Source organism: Stigmatopora nigra, chromosome 12 (genome assembly GCF_051989575.1).
Source record: "Stigmatopora nigra isolate UIUO_SnigA chromosome 12, RoL_Snig_1.1, whole genome shotgun sequence".
NCBI lineage: Eukaryota > Metazoa > Chordata > Actinopteri > Syngnathiformes > Syngnathidae > Stigmatopora > Stigmatopora nigra.
In genome coordinates, this window is record NC_135519.1 from 4,133,605 (window position 1) to 4,153,653 (window position 20,049).

The 20,049-nt window shown below is 38.9% G+C and overlaps 4 protein-coding genes across 20 annotated transcripts in view; 2 read left to right on the plus strand and 2 right to left on the minus strand.

The window, feature by feature from the left end:
• Window positions 1-6,904, minus strand: part of dst (dystonin) — a 72,669-nt gene extending 65,765 nt beyond the window's left edge. For 11 of the 15 annotated variants that reach the window (XM_077730185.1, XM_077730197.1, XM_077730195.1 and 8 more), the window contains exons 1-4: window positions 6,521-6,903; window positions 6,292-6,323; window positions 5,178-5,366; window positions 2,976-3,189 (exon numbers count right to left, since the gene is read on the minus strand). In XM_077730185.1, the coding sequence (XP_077586311.1) occupies window positions 2,976-3,189; window positions 5,178-5,366; window positions 6,292-6,323; window positions 6,521-6,704 (619 nt within the window). In that variant the 5' untranslated portion in view covers window positions 6,705-6,903. Of the gene's footprint in view, window positions 1-2,975; window positions 3,190-3,411; window positions 3,599-5,177; window positions 5,367-6,291; window positions 6,324-6,520 lie in introns of those variants that run through there. The other 4 variants (XM_077730189.1, XM_077730194.1, XM_077730198.1 and 1 more) reach the window with 4 other exon arrangements.
• A 1,181-nt stretch (window positions 6,905-8,085) lies between these two features.
• Window positions 8,086-12,723, plus strand: znf451 (zinc finger protein 451). 3 transcript variants are annotated; one of them, XM_077730356.1, is made up of 13 exons: window positions 8,086-8,246; window positions 8,761-8,821; window positions 8,957-9,040; window positions 9,133-9,246; window positions 9,320-9,431; window positions 9,517-9,658; window positions 9,721-9,847; window positions 9,917-10,076; window positions 10,205-10,352; window positions 10,546-11,966; window positions 12,172-12,261; window positions 12,466-12,489; window positions 12,554-12,723. In XM_077730356.1, the coding sequence occupies exons 2-13, from the start codon at window positions 8,765-8,767 to the stop codon at window positions 12,592-12,594; spliced, it is 2,520 nt and encodes an 839-aa protein (XP_077586482.1). In that variant the 5' UTR covers window positions 8,086-8,246; window positions 8,761-8,764; the 3' UTR covers window positions 12,595-12,723. The 3 variants fall into 3 exon arrangements, with proteins under 3 accessions (XP_077586482.1, XP_077586484.1, XP_077586483.1); XM_077730357.1 differs by having other exon boundaries at window positions 8,169-8,327; XM_077730358.1 differs by lacking the exon at window positions 12,466-12,489.
• Window positions 12,724-13,322: 599 nt separating this feature from the next.
• On the plus strand, window positions 13,323-16,031 carry bag2 (BCL2 associated athanogene 2). The gene is made up of 3 exons (XM_077729969.1): window positions 13,323-13,584; window positions 13,734-13,843; window positions 14,340-16,031. Exons 1-3 carry the CDS (start codon window positions 13,463-13,465, stop codon window positions 14,732-14,734), a joined length of 627 nt encoding a protein of 208 aa, XP_077586095.1. The 5' UTR covers window positions 13,323-13,462; the 3' UTR covers window positions 14,735-16,031.
• rab23 (RAB23, member RAS oncogene family) lies at window positions 15,209-19,739 on the minus strand. Its single transcript, XM_077729968.1, has 7 exons — window positions 19,380-19,739; window positions 18,360-18,594; window positions 18,195-18,280; window positions 17,705-17,861; window positions 17,533-17,615; window positions 17,263-17,355; window positions 15,209-17,185 (listed from the first exon to the last, which is right to left on the minus strand). Exons 2-7 carry the CDS (start codon window positions 18,512-18,514, stop codon window positions 17,052-17,054), a joined length of 708 nt encoding a protein of 235 aa, XP_077586094.1. The 5' UTR covers window positions 18,515-18,594; window positions 19,380-19,739; the 3' UTR covers window positions 15,209-17,051.
• Window positions 19,740-20,049: the final 310 nt, after the last annotated feature.

The following is a 20,049-nucleotide window of genomic DNA, read 5'->3' on the forward strand; positions in this document are numbered from 1 at the left end:
AATCTCACTTCTTCCACAACTATAAATCAGTTGTGTTACAGTACAGCTGTAAATTGGTACATATTTTTCTCTTGTACTGCAATTATAGTGATGAGATGCCAACATTTACAGTACATACTTCCTTCTGAATATGATTAGGTAATTAAAATGAACTTCTACTGAAACTAATGTACATTTGCAACTGCTGTAGTTTTCATGATAAAATTAGATATGAATCCAAACCAAATATAACCTCTGGCTGTTGACTTCTATTTGTGCTTATGTTGTTATTTTGCTATGGAAATCTGTTCTTTTTTTCCCTAATCTTATCACATGGGAAGAAGCTTGAGGCCTGACCACATCATAAAAACAAATATTAAAAACAAAATAATTTCCAAACAATAAAATGGAGATTATCCAAGATGAGACATATGACCTAACTAACCAGTGCAAACAAAGTAATTCACCCACATTCAAAGTCATCAACAATTCATAGTTTTTAATTAACCATAAAATAAAATCATTTCCAAACATGGGGAAAATGCCAGGGTGTCCAGTAAAAAAAAAATCTAACAAGCACAGCGATAACTAGAAAAACTGCGCATATTTATGCGATAGCAGTAAATACTGCAAGGCAGAATCCCCCTCCTTTGCTGCCACAATTTTACGGGCTAATTATACTTTATCATATGATCACAGTGGGGTCCAATAAGGGTATTTAATACCCCGAAGCATGGAAATTGGCGCTTAGAACAGCTAAAAAACGAACACATCAGTGGATCTTTGCATCCCATACATTTCTTTTTGCACGCATGGGCACATAAAACATGCAAGAGTTAATAGCCTGGCTGTCACATTCAATTTCGACCTCCGTGAGCTCCGCCCTTTGGCCTGGCCTGACAACTCGTGTCCATGATTTTGTCTCAATAATATAGTCCACTCACGTGTCCCACATTTACACACGCATCCACTTCAGCATCTCAAAGGGAGGAAACGCCTAATTATGCTTTGTCACCGTCTCATCTGTTACATTTTTCCAATGATTTTTTCTTCATTGTACAGCAATTCCACAATGACATAATAGATAGTATAGTATCAACTTTCTGCCTATCAGCTAACAATATACATTTTGAAGAATTCTTGCACACCATATACACATTTTGATTCTGACTAGTTTCAGTAGATTGCCTGCCAATCAGGTGCACAATTTCTATTTTTTTAAGTATAAAATGATTTAAGCGCCTTTGCTGCAAACGTACAAAAAACACAGGGCTTTAATTACACAGACAATGGGTTGATGATTAAAACACCAGGTGAAACTCCTAATCAGACGGACACTGCACACAAGAAAACACCCAACCACCAAAACATGACAAACATTTCAACAAAAAATGAAAATGCATGCATTATAATCACAACTTTGCTGATATATATCTGTGAATTGTGAAATACAGTGCATGTTTGCATAAAGCTATGAAATTAAAACAAAATATTGCTATTTAAAGGCCTACACAACCTCCATTAGCCAATAATCTAGCACAAAATACTGAAATAAACTTGTGTCAACTCAACAGTAGCTATTTAAGTAACATCTTGCAATATTGCAGTGCCATTAAACCCACCAATATACCACAAAAAATCTAAACAAAACTCCAATCTTTCCCCCAAATGAATCCCATCACATAACCCTGCCACTGACATTTGATCTACAATCTCAAACCAGAAATATTTCCACACTTCCACAGCACAAAAAAATAATATGAGAATTGAGACAGAAATGGAGTGAAGCGGGGCAGTAGTGCTGCCTGGCTACTAGAGTGGGTGGGTTACGCTCACATTATTGCACTGTCAAACCGCAATCGGACAACCATTTAAGCCTTCCCCACTACGATCCTTAAAGTCATTTTACCTTTGTATTTTTCCAGAACGTCCTCATAGGCCTGGAGGTATTCCTGTTCGTCCGAAAAAGGATATCCCTGCGCGGCGTGCTGAGCCATAACACGGCCTCCCCACACTGGACGCGATCGAGCGGCGGACAGTGACACAACATGTGCGTGTGGTGCGCGATTTCAACGTGTGTGTGTTGGATCCTGAAGAGCGATCGGCGCTGTTGTTGCGCCGAAGGAAACGCCCTAAAACCCTCCCTTGCGGGCACCCCGTCCAATAAGACCAACTTCCTGCCCGGACTTGCGTGGATTGATCGGGAACGACCAAGGCGACCCTACTACACGCGCTTTAGAAAGTCGCTCTTCTAGAATGTCATGTTACCTAACTTAGAATCGTCTTTCAAACATGATTACATACAGCAATGTTGATTTCGAGTTAGTAGTAAAGATCAATCCAGCGCATTAGTAGATTAGATGTATATTGTTGTCAATAGTAGTCAATTAGTTCATAGAATAGCACGTTTGTTTTTTGCAGCTTTGGGTGGAGACGCACTATCAATTAGGCAGTTTTTAAAGCGATAAAAGCACCAGTTATTTGCTTTATCTGGGTTTTATTTTCGTATTTTCAGCTAAATTGATAGATAAAGGGCAGATCCACACCAAATACCACCACTTATTACATATATCTATTGATAAGTGCCTTCAGTGTTAATTGTCCATGTTAGCAAGACATTTAGAGAAGAGTAAGGGAAACACAATCAATGTAGTTCTTTACGAATAGCTTCACAGCCCAGACAACGACTAAAATCAATCACCGTCAATGATACAAAAGGCTTAACTAGACAACACGTGACCAGGAATCTCGAGTTCAACCATCTATTAAAGCGCATCCATCTTTCTAAACCCCCTGCTGAATCTCCAATGCACAAAAGAGCAGCATTCTATCCAAAATGACATCACACATGGCACAGCCCCAAGCAGACATGGGTGTGCCAGTCAATTAAATAAATGCTCATTAAGAGATCACTATACATCCACGGGGTGTCTAGTGGGCTTCTCACCTCCCCCCTTCTATGAATTCCAGCCCAAAACAACACAAGTGGCTCTTACCTGCGATTCTGAGCACTGCTCTTTCGGCAGCATCGAGAACAGATCCTCCCTGGATCTTCCTTTTGGACCTTTCGTGTCTGGGTAGATTCCATGGCAAGGTGTCGCCAGGTGCTGGCGATGCAGTCCCAGATTTCACGCTGAAATCTTCATCTTCAGATAAATCCGCGGAGGAAGACATGGAACAGTGGAGGGAAGGGTTCCCCGAACCGGAGCTCTGAGACAATAGAAGAGCATAATAATAATAAAAAAATGCATGCATCTCTCTCTGAATGTATGACAAAAACAATTCAATATGAGGATGAAAAATGCAAAAAACAGCATATGCATCTTTTTTCCTCTAAGTAACCACATGTTCTCCAAAAAAAATGAAGCGAAATAACGATAACATTTAGTAAACAGTGTCTAGCTCCCCCGCCAGGTGAACATTAAGACTTACCACGCTGTACATGATAGGAAGCAAAATCCAAACAATCCTATTTTTTTGGTTTTATTAGCTACTTCTAACGGTCAGTCTTCCATTCCGTGCGTCCACGCAGTACCACGCCCTTGCGGGGATGCTCTGGATGGGTCACGATTGGAGCTCATTTAGCCAAGGATGCAAGGGTGATGCTGCTGATGCTGCTGATGATGTCGGGCGAGTGCAGCCTAGTGCAACTGTTCCCTTGTGTCATGCGCGCCAGCCAGCCAAGGAAAAGACTGTAGCCAACAGCGACACGCAAAGGGGCTGGTAGGATAGGATACAAATGTACAACAAGATGGGAGAAGGAGAACAGTCTGCTGACTGTCTATAGTGGGGTGTTGAAGTCAGTTGGCTTGGTGGGCAACAATAATGAGAAGAAGATCTCATCAGGACCATTTTTGGTGGGGTGGGTTCATTTACTTGGTGCCATTGACGGCATTAGACGTCAATGGCACCAAGTAAAGATGAAAATAAAGGGAGCAAACAAACTCACAGACAAAAAAAAATCTCTAAGCAAACATTTCCTTTCTCTCCTTACAAGAGACTCACTCAGCCCCAAAAGTGTAGTCACAGCTCTGAGCTCGAAGAAAAAAGCGTAGAAAAAAAATACATTAGAAACTGGATAATTAGGTGCTTTTACAATTGTAACATACTAAGAGCTGTTTTTCCCTTTTTTGTGTCCATATTTAGGCATTGTTCTCCAATAAGTGAGGTCATGGTTGTTGTTTTTTTTTTGCACAACTGGAAATATATAATAATCAAAATGTTACATGATTTTATTAAAGCGGACATGTCTAATAAATAGGGACTGATATATATGTTTCTGAATGTTGATACTGTCCTTTGTGAAAAATAACACATCATTTATTAAAATTCTTTAATATGTTCTAATAAGAAATGTTCACTAGCTATATTAGTTTAAGGTTAGAGTTGAATGTCGTGAAAAAAAAATTGTACATTTACTGAGATACAAGGATTTCTAATTTAAGAAATCCACTGCAGCAAACTGCTCCCAAGCACAAACTTGTTAAAAATAGAAATCCATTCATCCATCATCCACATTTTGTCACAATAAACTGGGCCAACTAACATTTTGTAATGTTTATCGCAGTGCTCAAATATTCTTCTTAAGAAAAGATAAGAATAGGATACAAATGGTTACGTAGAAAAGTCTCTATCATAATTTATCTTTAATAATTCTGTTTGATGTCAAAGCAATCAGGTCAGGATGAGAATAGCTTTTATCTTAAAGGCTGCCATGTTTTTTTATTTAATTTTGGCTTATTCCCCTTATTACCTGAGATCCACATTATTTAGTTTTAAACTCAAACCCCAATGTGGTGCTTTCATACGTAGATTTGTGTACATTTTGAGCCTATTCCAATACTTTTGTCAACAGTAAGGTCAGATTTCTACTTGACTATAATGGAAAACAAACGTGTCAGGTTATCTTAATAGGTTTCATATGCTATCTGCATTACTGCAGCACAACTAATGGAAGCAGGAAGTTGCTTCACAGCTGCAGGGATCAATGAGATCATTTTTTATGTCCCACTGGCTAGTCATAGCAGCCACGTCATATACAAACCTAAAACATTACTGAAAGAACAGTAATGAGTAGCTTTGAGGCCACATTAAAAGTGGATCTATTTTGGTTTCTTTATAGTTTACCATCTAACAAAATACTGTGAAATAGCCCATTATTATGGTTGACCATTTATCTAAATAAAGTATATACCTACAGTTTTGCGTGTCGGGGTGACTTGCACTGACTGATAAAACTCAGGTAGGACTCGTTTCTTCACTTTGCGCTTCCTGAGAACGGATAAGGAATCAGGCTCATTTCTGGGGACTTCAACCAGCTTGGATTTTTCTTCCAACGCGCGGGCATGTGAGCTTCTCCTCGAGTGACGTGGACTATGTCTGAAGCACTGGAAAATGAGACGAGACAATTAGTCAGAGTTGAATGGCATGCATTTTACTGAGATGTAAACAAAGTGCAGAAGTATAAATCAAAAAGACCAAACCAAGACAGCATTTGTTTGCAAGCTCTATATATGAGGAAAGTTCAATCATCAACAATTTAATCTGTACTTTACTTTGCAGTCTTTGTGCTAGTACTCTATACAATATACTTATACAATAGTATTCTACATAGGTGATGTGAAATTGTGTTAATATACACAACTCATCTCATCGCATTTTCTGAACCGCTTTATCTTCACTAGGGTCACGGGGGGTGCTGGAGCCTATCCCAGCTGACCGGAGTACCCGGAGAAAACCCACACAAGGAGAACATGCAAACTCCACACAGGTGGACCGACCTGGATTTGAACCCACTACCACTGTGAGGCCAAAGCACTAACCACTCATCCGCCTGGCAGCCCTAATATACACATCCTAACTCGTTTTATTTTGAAAACAAGGTCCTTGAACAGGAAACACAAGCTCGACCCATATTAAATACACTAAGTTTATTTCCCATTAATTCTGAATAAATGATGATCTGGCTATTGCACTATGACCAAATCTCCACTATTACTCTGTATACTGTCACGAATACCCTAAATCCGAGTGATAACGCTCTTTAAAAGGAAAGTGCCAAATCACCTAGATATCGACGACACATGCGCACTGCGCACATGGTAGTCCATAAATAGCAATGCGGTGCTTCAATAAAGTCAAATCAAACGTTTTAGCAATATCACATGCCAGAACTGTCAGTGTGTATTTAAAAACACGAGGAATCTGCTATAAGAACAATTGCTATTTATGGTTACAAGTGATGATGCTGCGTTCATGACAGCGATGGCGATGACGTAAAAAAAAACTTGTAATGACAAAAGTTCACCTTACCTCTGATCGAAAATGATGCGTTCGAAGGCCCACTGCGAAACAGAAATAAACAAGTTAGCCACGCACCAAATTGAAAATGCAGAAGAAAAGAAACATAACGTGCATCATGCATGACACCATCTTTCCACAGACGCTTAAATAGGCGCTCGTAATTCAGAATGCATTGGAACAGTTGTATTGCGCATCCATGACAACAACCAAAAAAATAAAGAGTCAGGCACTCACTCACCGCGGTTCTTGGAGCGCCCTGACAACGCCGATTTGACGGGTTGCTTCCCGTGGGCGACGTTGCGTTGCCAGCTGCAAAAAAATAAGATCGTGGCAACGGTTCCGAGCAAAAGCAACAACAAGAGCAACGCGCACTGGACACTAAGCGGCCTGAGAAGGACCAGAAACACGGCAGCGATCATCATCAAACTAGGATGAGGTGGCGCAGATCCATCCACTCGACTCACTCCTCCTCCTCCTCCCTCTCCTCCTTCTTGAACTCCCCCAAGCCCGAAAGATAGGAGTCGCACGGGGGCTCACCAATCATTACCCTGCTTACTGGGCCACTCGTGGAGCTGAAATTAAAAATCCCAGCTCCAGTTTGGGCTTGTGGCACTGTTATGTTCCTAGTGAGTCAGCAGCAAGTCGCTTTTATTTATTTATTTTCGGACAAGGTTGGGAGGAGAGAGTCAGTCAGTCAGCACATTTAGCCGAGCCCTTGCAGTAATCTGCATCAGAAACCCTCAGCCAAAAGGATCAAACTATTGGGGCTCTTTAGAAAAACAGGGGGTGCTTTATATAACCGAGGAGACATTTTTAAGTTTCTTGCATGCGTGCAAACAAGTGCATCGTGTTTTTTTTTAAGTCCAGGGATTTGATTAGGTGGGGTGTATTATTGCATACAATTTCAGGATTAAGTAAAAACACTAGCTATGCTAGAATGATGCAATTGGGATTATGTAATTTTTTTGGCTAGGGGTTGGGGAGCAAATGGTTTGCCTGACCTCAGAGGTTGCATTTGTTTTTTTTGTTTTTTTGAATAGCATGCCACCATGGGAGAGGGTAATGAAGGCATGTGTAGTATCAGGACCCTTCCCCCCATGTAGGGTTTTGGGGGTGCACTGAAGGGCCCCATGCATCCATTAGTTTGCTGGTTCTGTTCCATCTTCCACAGCGCTTGGGTTCAATTGAGGGTGAGCTGACAGTGAGTCTGACTTTGAGCCAACTTGCATTGGGTGGTAGTCAATGGCAAATCATATTTGTAAACAATTAGTCCCATTAATTGCATTGAGTGTTTTTCTTGGATTGGAAATATTTCTTTTTCATTTCTTCTATCAAAGGAAGCATGATCCATTTTAAAGTGTCATAAAGCATCTTTTTGCACTCTGTATCTATCTGTAAGGTTTTTGTTTGTGATTTTATCAATTCTTATTTCTATTTTTGTTTGAAGAAACTTTTTGGCTTGAATTATTGACACACATTCTACCTCTAATATTGCCCAACATAAAAGAGTCGTTTTAAAAAACCTTCACTTCTATCAAAGAAAACATTTCTAGTGAAAGAAAAACTATTTTCAGTGAAAATATACATTGAATTCAAGTATACCAAGTCTACAAAAATGAACGTATATGTACTTACACGGTGTCATCCACAGGAGGGCGCTGAGCTGGTTGTATCCTCAATTTCTAATGACATCGAGCAATCCATTTTGTACAAATATTTTCCTAAAACGTTGATCCACATCTTTGAATGGAATCCTGGAAAAGCGTAACATCTAAAACACGAGGTTTTGTTTTCAAATCATTTCTAGAACAGCCATAAACGCCTCCCGTGTGAGACCAATCGCATTCAAATGGAGCGCATCTCAGGAGCGTCATTGTGACGTAGTCACGTAGTTTGGCGAGCTCCCCTGCAAGCTAACAAGAGAGGAGTGCATTTAGTCAACAAAATCGGCGTTTACTGTAAAGGTAATGTGATGATTGAAGCTGTTTGTAGTTTCTTAACGTCATGCCCCGTTGAAATAAGCTGTGGGTTTTCCAAGAGCAAGGGTGAGGTCTCTGCTCCTTCTTTCGGCATTTGTTTGCGACAGTTAGATTTCTCTGCCATCTATAAAGCGTCACATTGGCGTGCAAATTGAGTTAAGATAAAGCATGAAATGAAATCAAACGCAATGCAATTAATGCATTGCCTTGCACAACTTAAATACTTTGTCACGTTAGCACTTCGCGGCAAGTGTCTTCTTCGCTCTTTTATTAAGCATTTTGGATTTTCTTTTTAGCTCGGTAGACCCTCTAGTGGACATTTGCATTAATACGTTTTTGGAGTATTTGAGATCATTAAGGGAAAGAAAGCACGTGTTAAATATGGGCCAGTTGTCTGCAACATTCTCAGGCATCATGATTTTGTTTCTTTATTTTCAAATGCATATGTACTAAAAGGGTCCTAAATCCAGATTGTAGAAACTTGTATTGTTTACTCCAGATAAATGTCTCAAAATCAAGCAGAAGAGGAAGATGAGATGGACGGAGTGGAGTTTGTATCTGTAAGTCATACATAATCCTATATAACTAAAACAATGTATAAAATGACCAAATAATGTGATCCACACAACTTGCCAGCTTTACAGTCAATTATATTTTAGGAATTGATGAGGATGTTGTCTTGTACTTTTTCACAGGAAGGTCAATTCAGGCCACAGATGGAGTGTGTTGATTTGCTGAGTGACGATAGCGAAGAAGGAACTTCGTCCCTTTCAAAAACGGTAAGAGCTCAAACTATATACGCACACCTTAATTAAGTGGGAAAGACAATTTCTTCTATTTGATGCTGTGTCTGTCCTTTACACTCCTGAAGATCGAAGATAAAATTAATCGTCAAAAGGCACGTGTTGAATCGACCTTGGATAGACTTGCGCAGGAGGTCGCTCTGGAAAAGCGGGAAAGAGCGGATAAATGTAGAGCTTTCAAGGTAAGCAAAAACTGAACGTGAATATATGTAATTTTTTTGTCTGATTACATTCTATTATTTCTCCTTCAATCAGGAGAACCAATTAAAACAAAGAGTTCACGGACAACAAGAGCTTGCGTTGAGTTCATCAAATGGAACGAATCTAGAAGCAAAACGCTGTGTGGACATGTGGCTAAAAATGCCTGGTATTGCATCATTGAGTAACCAAAATGGTACAATTCCAACATTTGAAATATTATAGTTTGTAACTAACCTCCACTTTTCTTTTAGGTCCTGCTGTTGGCGGTTTTGGAACTGGAAGACGACGCAGAACTGTTTTTCCCCGAAACTCATCAACTTCACATACATGTCCCGTCGTTAACTGTAGTCGTGTTTATGAAAATGTCTCTCTCCTTGGTGGTCATCTAAAAAGGTTGTTTTTATTGATATACCAATTGGGTTCCTGAAGTCAAAATGTTGCCCTTTTTTTCGTAGATTTGATCACTCACCTTGTGATCCAACCATTTCCCTCAAAGGGAGTTCCAAAATGCTGTTTGCCTGTGTGGCCTGTTGTTGTCATTTCCAAACCAAACAAGAATGGCGCACACATCTTCTAGCTAAGGTTTCTCCATTTTAAAAAAAAAGCTTAGGAAATCCTCCCCTTGTTTTAACTCATTATTGTATTTCGTAGGTGTCATCATTTCATCCTGATGGTCACAGCATGTCTCAGAGATTCCAGCCCATTGTGTGCTTTGCTTGCCCTGCTTGCTACCTTCTATTTAACTTGCGGGATGAGTGTCTTCAGCACATGTCAGCTAAAAAACACTTCACTGAATCCCTCAAAATGAGCGGTGAGATTTACTTGTTCCATATATATAGAACTACAGCAATGTCACTACATACAAGTCCAATTTCTGATGGTGAGTAGCCATTGTGTAGTATTGTGAATTCCATTTTCTCTTTCTTTACATATTCAAAGATTCCAAAAGTGAAGCAGTACCAGTTCCGTTTCCACTGCAAGCCAGAAATCGCCTCATCGCTTTGTGCAGGGAAACCCCGTTCACTGTTCGATGCTCTTCTTGTAAAAAAGTGTTGACCTCGCATCAGGCAGCTCAAGCTCATTTTGAGTAAGCTTTTATTTTTATTGGTCGCTGTTTTTTCCTAATGAACAAAAAAAAAAGAGAGTTAAGTGTGAATTACAACAGTCCAAGGAAAATAATGTAACATAAATCTACACTTTACAAGATATGTGAATTAACTGTGCTTAATAGATGGATTTATGCATTAATATGATTGCTTTTCCTTATTTTTCCTCACCAGTGTTAACTGTAGACACGGCTCTGCAGTAGCCACTGCTGATGAAACGGTGGTCCACGTAGTCAAACGACTGCAAGTCCGAGGCCAATGCTCCCTCTGCTGCTTAATCTTCTTGAGCCAAACAGAAGTGGACCGCCATAGAGAAGACACCCACCACGAGGTGGAGGTCAACAGTACCATGGAACGAGCCTTACTTCAGCATGGCAGATTCAACGAATCGCACGGCAACAGGATGACCGATGCCGAGAAAACACTCAGCGCAGGAGTATTTATACCTAGAAATGAATCCAAGAGTGAAAATGACACTACACCGACAAAACGACAAAGAATAGGAAGCTATATAACCGCATGGTTCTGTGAATGTGGCCTGAAGTTCCCAGAGGAAACTTTAGCTAGTAATCACCTCTTTGCAGTGAATCAAATCTTCCATCAATGTGGTGTGTGCCAAAAACTCATGGGAGAATCTTCCATTACTCGTTTGCACATGAGCCGTTTTCATGGTGGAGCACATCTCTCTAACTTCTTTTTCTACTGCCGTAAATGCAAAGTGGAAATGCCTCGCCTGGAAGATATCATGTCACATGTGTCGGATAAACATAGCGGGCACACGTTCATTACCGAACGGGAGGAACCTGAAGATCTTCAGCCATCCACCAGCCAAAGTGGAAAAAAAGAACAGTCCTCACCTCCGACCACTACACTTCAGGCCACCGCATCCACTTCGAAAGTGACGCCGACTTGGATGTGCAGAATGTGCGAAGATGTCTTCAACTCTGAGGCCTCCGTCCGCAAACATTGCGCCGAATTGAACAACCACCGCTTCCAAAAGTTCGTCTGTGGCCACTGCCCGGAGAAATTCTTCAAGGAATCCACTTTACGGCGCCATTGTACCAACGAACACGACGGGTTAATAAAGACCGCCTACTTCTGCGGCCTTTGCGACAGCATGCACTTTGAGTCTGAAAAGGAGTTCTTGCAGCACTACCAACGCTTGCATAGTAAAGATTATTACTGTATTGACACCAGTGACCCCGTTCAGCCCGTTGAAAGTGCCGTCACACCTGCGGAATGTTGTCCCTGCATGAGCTCTGTGAAGAACAAACAAGACATGAAAGCCGCCTACACGCGGTGCATGAAGAAATTGGCCTCTGATGGGCTCTGTCGGTATGTGTGTGCTCTCTGCCCCCTAAGCGTGCAATTCTATGCTCAGATCAAAACGCATGTCAACACCACCCACGCTAGCTTAAATGTGGACAAGACCTTTGAAGTCCAATGCCAAACCTGCAGAGAACATTTTGCGACTATTCCAAAATATCATGATCACCATCATTCCAAGCACTGCATGTTGGAGCCATGCATCGCCTCCAAGAGGAAATCGACAAAAGAACCCCAAATTCTGAACACTGTGGGCAAAAACCTGAAAGGTCTTAACATTTTTCTTTATCGCATTCATTTTTTGAACAATTTAATTACAGTAAAACTTTGCTATTGACAGCCTGTAATGAATTGTCCAAACCTAGGCTAATTAACGTCACAATATAATAAGTTTAAATCAATAAAGTAGTGTACGTAGCTCCTTTTCTTTTATTTAATTCAAAACTATGATTTATTTTCTCTCTCTCTCTACAGGTGAACCTCAAAATGATGCATTTAAGATCAAGCAGGAGCCCAATGTCAATCCACTTGAGAAACAAGCCCAACATGGCTCTGGCTCACTAGGTAAACTAATATATACTAAATGCATTTCTTTCCTCTTAAAACAAGTCCTACATGAAATATTTTTAACTTAACTAATGTTTAAGTTGATAAAAGGCATATATTAACAAGTGTTCTTATTGGCCAAAATAATTTATTGATATTAATATTATAATTAGGGCAAACATATTTTAGTATTGACCTATATTGTATTGTCATTTACCACAGATGAAGTAGACCAAGAAACTGCAGGTATGTGATTGAGAAAAATGTATTAACTTTAATTCTATTAATGCCTATTTTTCATATATTCCAGACTTAGAAGATGCTATTGAAAGAAGCCTTCTGGATTTCTGAACAACGTTATACACATTTTTGGTCCACGGTTAACTTAAACCTGCATATCTTGAGTTTGTTTTTGTTCTTGGAAATCGTACTACATTTTACCTGCAATAATAAACATGATTCTCTCATGGAAAAAAATAATGCAGTACTGTCTTACTCTGTAAGCATTTTGTAGTAGTTATGCCATATTACAAGTTTTTTTGTAATACTATGCTTCCTTTTCAATTCATGTTTTAAAAAAAGAGTAACCAGAGTAAAAATCAAGTTAAGGTGTTTACATGGCTGTTTTACTGTCAAAAACCTGAATTAAATCTATTGCTAGGTCACCAGTGCTCTCATAACCACAATAAGTTAAACATTATGGTTTTACAAAACACACAGGCCATGATTTGCACATACCTTCAAATAAACTGCATGCCAAGAAGTGATATCGGTTTGAAGCCATCCTTTAGATTAGAAGCAGGGGGAAAGACTAGTGTCTTGCTCATCTGTAAATAGAACAGCAAACACCATTACTGAAGAGAAATAAGAAAATGTCATGTAAAATTTTAAAATTCTACAATTTCACACGACAAAAACTACTAAAAACCAAGCAAATAAATCTATCTTATCGCAATTATCAAACTGAATGTGTTGCAAAATGATTTCAGTGTCCCCTAGAGGTCCCCTGAACTCGGGTTTTCTAATCGTCCATTCGGGCGTCTTCGGAAAACTTCGGTGAAGATCGAGCAGAGGAAGTCCATACCTTTTTTGGCAATGTTCCCCAGGGCGTTCAACTGGACAACAGTGTACGGTGGACTGGATTCGGAGTGTACTTGCTCACTGCAAAGATCACTTTCAAAAGTTCTAGATCATTGTAAACAACGGTACAGCGATCGCCATGGCTCAAGCAAAAATACAGGCGAAATTCAATGAGGTATCGAGCAGCAAGTTTAACAGAACTATGTCCATGGCGGACCGGGCTGGACAACTTTTGGCGAATTTGGACCAGCTGGAAATGAGGTGAAGTGCGGCACTGACGCTCCTTGTGTGGTAACATATGTTCAGAGGGGTTTCCCAATTTTCATTTGTTTACTTTGATTTATCTATGGATGGTGATGTTTTTTTTTTACAATTATTATTATTATTATGTAATTTTGCATATGTTTCAGGGTGGAGACTTTGCGTGAAACCGCTTCTGCCATGGAACAGGAAAGGGAGTGCATCCTGGAAATGATTCAATCCTTACAGAACAGTCAAGAAATGCATAACATCAGTGCTGGTAAGCTCTGATTTCCACTATGTGGACAATTTTCTTTAGGTGTGATTTTGTACTTTTAGTTTGTGTCTTATTGTACTATAGCAACTCATTTATTTTGGTCTTCAGTGTGGGTGTTATTCAAAAAAAAATATTTTTCCAAGCAGTTCCACCCACAATGGACCATGCACTCTTCCAAGACTAATAAAAACTGCATCTGAATATTTATCATTCTGTTAGGACAATGAAAAGAATACATTGTATGACGCATCTATGAAATATCCAATAATATACTCAACACTACTCTAATTGGAATGATAAAGAAGGATAACTAAGAACTAATTGCCTTATTTTCCAGAAAACACTACCGTTTCTTAATTTTTAACCATTTTTAACAAATAAATGGAGAGATAGAGGCCCCCAAAAATCAAATTTTACTCACCATCCTTTGCAGACGTGGCCTTTCTCTGGGTAGAAAGAATGAATCCAGCCTTAATGCCAATTCGACCATATTTTCCAGGGGAGAAGGAGGAGTTGACATTAACTGCTGACCGACTGATGGGCCGCACTTTATCAGTCGAGATCAACGTGGGCACCATCCGAAGCAGTCAGCAGGAGGAGGCCCTGCACCAAGCCACGTCCATCATTGACGAAATTGTCAAGAAACTCCTGCTTGACATGACGGAATCCAAAAAACGTCTCCTGGCTTTGCACTCGGCCTGCGTCACCGAGGAACCGCCCGTCCCTATTGACCCAAAGTTTCAGGCCATTGTGATCAGCTGTGCTCTGGAGGACCAGAAGAAGATCAAGAGAAGGCTGGAGATGCTGCTGAGGAATGTTGGAAATGCTGAGAAAAATATTAGAATAATGGATAACCAGAAATTAGAAGAGCACAAAACCAATGGCAGTCAATAGTACTCACCAAACCTTGAAATGTAGTCCTCCCTGTCTTAAGTCAACTCTAAAGTATGCTATTGTCGATGCATACAATACTTTTGTTTTGAATGATGGGGCCAAAATGACAGCATGTGAAAGTTATTACACAAATAGGAAATATTTGAAAAGATTATTGAGGTCTGATTGCACTTACCTTAATGCATGAAGACAATGAAAGTCACATTAAGATGAGGATTTTAAAGTTGGTTTCCATTAAGTTGATTTTGTGTATTCACGTGTTAACAAAGCAGTTTTTTTTTCTAAATGTCAAACTTACTAACAAGGTACTTTAAGAATATATAGCCGATTCCACCATAAAATGACTGGACTGATATTAAATGGGTGGTATATTCAATATTTAATATACCCCCCCCATTTAATATACCCCCAAATTATGCAAAAAAAAGGGAATATAAGGACAGAAAATGGGAAAAAAAAACATACAGGCCTGAGAACAAAGTAAAGATTGCTTTATTTTAGCTCTCCCTACAGTACCATGACAGCAAAAGCACAGCTGTGGGGCACATTGTTAAAACTATGTAACAATCATTTTTTTTTTGTTTATTTTTTGACAGATTGAAAGCAACAAATGAAAATGTAGTGAATAAAATGTCAGCAACACGGAAATCCAAAACCTGAGTGACAACACATTACTATGATGAATTGGAATTTCAAATTCTTGGTTAGTATAATTCTGCAATTTTACGGATAAAGTGCGTAAAGTCCATTCGATTAAACAGCAAAAAAAAAGGCAAAGAAAATAACTATGTACAATTGTACATTTTTTTAGAGCAATGTTTCTTTCCTCCAAGTCAATCTAAAATGTAAACACGGTTAAGGCATTGTGGCTTTGCAACCATAATGAAACATTCACTGATTTGTCACAAAGGGCTTTTGCATGCAAAAAAAAAACAATTACATCACTTTTCTTTTCTTTCAGTAGCACTACCCAAAAGTGTACACCACCAGTATTAATACAGTATTTAAATATTTGATCCTATCCTATTTCCTGTGAACCAATTTCCAATAAAACATAAACAATGTGCATGCATGTGTAATCTGCCAATGTAATTTATAGAGATTCATTTAAATACGATTAAGAAGGAAGTTAAGGGATGATTTCACTTTACAATATATAACAGAGGATACTTTTCTACAACACACCATGTTACTTTGTGCGTTTAATAGCAGCATAAAAAGCGAAAAGAATGGACATTTGGAAAAATACCAAAAATGGATTTTTGATATTTCAGCACAATAAAGCATGTTAAAATAACCCTTTCATGGCCTATTTTCAAGTGAGTACATTAATGTCTTCACTAAGTTATGCAATATTTTTGGGCAATTTAATAATGCACAATAATGTACCAATGTCAACATGACATAAATACAATGTATGGCTTAAAAAATGTGATTAAATGTGTTACAAATATAACATCACATATATTGTGGTATAAAATGCCTCTACATTGAAGTAAAATGTAGACAATATCGGGTAAAAACTGGGATATAATATGAATGGGTTCAATTATAGGGAATGTATGTATGTCAGACTAATTTCAAAGTTTATGAGAGGACAGTTAAGTACACAAATTCAATTTGGTTATATTTTAGCACGACTAACGGTTTGAAGCTTACATTCAAAACTCTGCTTTTTTTGTAAGACAGTAAATAATTGGCACCAGAAAGCCATCACTTAAAAGATCACTCAACACTTAAGTGATTTGTGTAAAAATACCGAGTTCATTACAGATATGTCGAAGCATTTTGAAATAATCATCTTGCCCTGCTGAAATGTGTAGTATGTGCAAATGCAGTAAAATATGAATAATCCCAATTAAATGCATGTAAATAGGAATGTATTCCTTGAAACACCTTGAAATGCATGGTAATATTTTCCTTTTGCATTAATTATAGAAAAGAATAAAAGCAGCAATATGATTACAAGTATAATGGCTGCTAAATGAGAATAGTAATCAAACTGTCAACCTTTTTTTATAATAAATGTTCAAAATAATGTACCGTGATGAAATTGGAATTGTATGACAATATAACTTCTGCACTAGAAAAAATCTCAGTGGCAGTAGTCATGACAAACTATACATTATGTACAGTAAGCATGAAGAAGAGTGAAAATATTGTGCAGATTATGGAAAGGAAATCCATCCATCAGTGTGAATAAGTGAAGATAAGAAATGTGGGGTTAGTGTAACAAGGTGATTTCAGTCTTTGCACTTTGGTATCTATCTGAGGCTACCTGTGGATGGTCAGATGGGGAAGGAGGTGTTTTTTTTTCTTAGAGGAGGCTGCAGCTGCCAAATGGGTTTCTCCTTTTCTTGGTCCTTTGTTTGTTGGGTCGCAGTGTGATGACTTCCCTACCGTTGCTGGAAGTCTGGCTGCTTTGATTACTGTTTGTGGTATTAAAAACTCCTGTGTGAGGAAATGGTATAGCATGTCAGAAAAGCAGAATTTAAAACAATAACAACATTAACCATAGTTTTTCTTACCTATTTTATTGCTTGTTGAGTGTACTGCTTCTGTCTCTTCTGCTGTTTGTTGTTTAAGTTGTTGAAGATACTTCTCAGCTAAGTATTTAAACACTGAAAATAAAAATAGCAATCAGAAACACATTAATTTGTGTACATCTAGGATAATTATTTAGACATTCTTGCCCAAAATTGTTGATGGAATTTTTAGGATTAATGACACATGTTTACGGTTAAATTGTACATTGTACGATTATCAATGTGATCATCAGGTTTAGTTCAATAACTTACATTCTGTCACATTCAAGTCCTCTTTCACCGAAGCTCTGTAAAATCTCATTTTAAGTCTCTTGGCCAAGCCTTCCGCCTCCTCGCTGCAACATAAATAAAGACCATATAAGAATAGGACTCCAATTCACCAATTTCCCAACTATCATTTAGTATAGCATGAAAAAGAACTTACTTTTTGATAACAGTTTCTTCCAGGAGATCAATTTTATTCTGCACCAGAACTATGGGAATATCTCCCACCTCTGCTTCAATCTTATCTTTCCAATTGTCGATAGCCACAAATGAATCTCTGTCTGTGGTAGAAAACACCAGGACGCATGCTTGGGCGCCTGTAACACGAAAAATACAAAAAAACACCAGACTAAATACATTTATTCTCAACTACTTCAAGATTTGCTTGGTGTATTTAATAAGCCAATGGACCCAATGTTCCCTCTAAGCTGCGCACATGCGCAATTGCGCACTACTCTCGTCTTCTTTGCGCAGCAGCAATCATATGGCGCGCAGTAAATAAAATCCAAACATTTTTTTTACTCCTTTCCTCATGATGGCAGCCAGTGGCAGTAGCTCTATTCACTCTTATGTTTTTCGTGTTTTACAGCATGTTTTAGCAAAAATTAGAGGGAACATTGCTTGGACCTGTTCGAATGGTGTTTATTTACCACGATAATATGCCTTAGTAATGGCATCAAACTCCTCCTGCCCAGCGGTGTCCCACAACATAAGGCGGACGTCTTCGTCATTGACACTAAAAAAAAAAACAAGAAGGCAAAGTGAGAGATGAGTCACGGTGACATCAGCCTACATAAGGATCACATGTGGCCTACATTAACTGCCTTTCGAGGAAGTCCACTCCAATAGTCTTTTTGTAGTCCTTGGTGAAGACACCTTTGCAATAACGTTGGATCATGCTGGACTTCCCCACAGCACCGTTGCCAACCACGACCACCTTGATGGCCACTTCCATGTCCTCCTCCAGCATGATCAAGGGGAATCTTGCTCGTCTCACTTTGACGTTGATGGAGGATTTATTCACCAATGTGTAACATACACGTAAACCCTCTGAAAATGAATTATTAATTGAATATACTAAAAAGAAACTATCAGATGAAGGAGAAAATGCAATACAGGTCAAAATATTTGTGTAATTCTCAGCTTTCAAACATAGAAAATTGGACAAATAAAATAAAAACACCTGGAAGTGACCTGTAGGCGGCCCCAAAGGTGGGGAGACTAATTGGCTGCTCACCTCCTAATATAGTCAACGTGGATTGGACGTCTAACGTCGTCAATGGCAGCAAATGAATTAACAGGCACTTTACTGGTGGAAAATGTTGCTGGGGAACATGTTAGATACTTTTCTTTCAAGGGTTAGGAATTTTAAAACAATATATTGATTCAAGGCAAGAGGATATTGATAACTTTTGGGAAGACAAAAGATTGCGACATATTGCCACACCTCTATTCGAGTTCGTGATAACTTTTCCTTGAGCAGAAATATACAAATACATGCATATATTCCCACCGGTAATGATTTTGATTGCATGATTTGACATTTGGTAGAACGTGGCATCTTTTCAGTGCGACCAAACGCTCATATGAAACCCCAATCAGAATTTTGACGCCCAAACCTTTTAATACCAAATCAGCAAGGTTAAAATCGATTGATTTGAGCTGCTTCCAGTATTGCCGATATTGTGTTCTAATGCTGACGCTTGTAGCTTCGCATTTCTGGCTTCTTCTAGTTCACAAGAGGCTTGGAAGTGGTCATCAGCTGCTGATGCAGTCCTACTGGCCAACGGGGGTGACAAGCAGAGAAAACCACCAAAATGAAATGGATCTCTTACCTGGAATGGCGTTTGGGCGTTAGACAACATCAGATGAAATGTCTTCTTTTCCCCTAAAAATAATAAAAGTGACTCTTCACGCTAAAATGACTTGACCACGATTAGCTCCTTTTCGGCAGAAGAAAAAAACTATGTGCCTCCCTATAATGTCGTCTTGCGAAACACTAATACAATAGGCGAAGCTTCCTGGTGTAAACTATTACATCCATGTCAGTGTCGATGTAAAAATAATATTATCTAAAATTGCCTAGTTTGAAATCCATCTGCGCTCATCGTAAGGTCTAGTTGGCGAGATAGCTACGTAGCACACGAGTGGCTAGGTGGCATTGCTAGCTCACTAATGTTTGTTGCTAGGCAGCAGAGTACGAGTGGGCTATGACGTCAGAACTCGATGCTCACGGGAGCGTATGTAGTTCTATTTTCAAAGGTAGGCAAATTATGAGAACAGCATGTTTGGAGAAGTAAAATATGGTATTTGCATTAAAAATGCATTTTAATATTTTTATTCAAACACATTTTAGTCTCTATGTTTTTGGTCTTCAAAGTACAGATCTGAGACATATCCAATTCAATTACTTTTAAACATTCTCCCACGATCAGTTATATTTTTATTTTTCAATGAAATTATATATACAAGCCCAAAATGTTTTTTTTTTTTTGTATGTTGTTA

Excerpts from the sequence above, each read along its gene's own strand:
- znf451 (XM_077730356.1), top strand. The coding sequence starts at position 8,765 with ATGTCTCAAAATCAAGCAGAAGAGGAAGATGAGATGGACGGAGTGGAG. Across the intron at positions 9,041-9,132 it reads CTTCGTCCCTTTCAAAAACG|ATCGAAGATAAAATTAATCG; the intron begins GTAAGAGCTCAA and ends ACACTCCTGAAG. Across the intron at positions 10,077-10,204 it reads TGAATCCCTCAAAATGAGCG|ATTCCAAAAGTGAAGCAGTA; the intron begins GTGAGATTTACT and ends ACATATTCAAAG.
- bag2 (XM_077729969.1), top strand. The coding sequence starts at position 13,463 with ATGGCTCAAGCAAAAATACAGGCGAAATTCAATGAGGTATCGAGCAGC. Across the intron at positions 13,585-13,733 it reads TTGGACCAGCTGGAAATGAG|GGTGGAGACTTTGCGTGAAA; the intron begins GTGAAGTGCGGC and ends CATATGTTTCAG. Across the intron at positions 13,844-14,339 it reads AATGCATAACATCAGTGCTG|GGGAGAAGGAGGAGTTGACA; the intron begins GTAAGCTCTGAT and ends CATATTTTCCAG.
- rab23 (XM_077729968.1), bottom strand. The coding sequence starts at position 18,514 with ATGCTGGAGGAGGACATGGAAGTGGCCATCAAGGTGGTCGTGGTTGGC. Across the intron at positions 17,356-17,532 it reads GGACTTGAATGTGACAGAAT|TGTTTAAATACTTAGCTGAG; the intron begins GTAAGTTATTGA and ends TTTTATTTTCAG. Across the intron at positions 17,186-17,262 it reads CTCAACAAGCAATAAAATAG|GAGTTTTTAATACCACAAAC; the intron begins GTAAGAAAAACT and ends TTCCTCACACAG.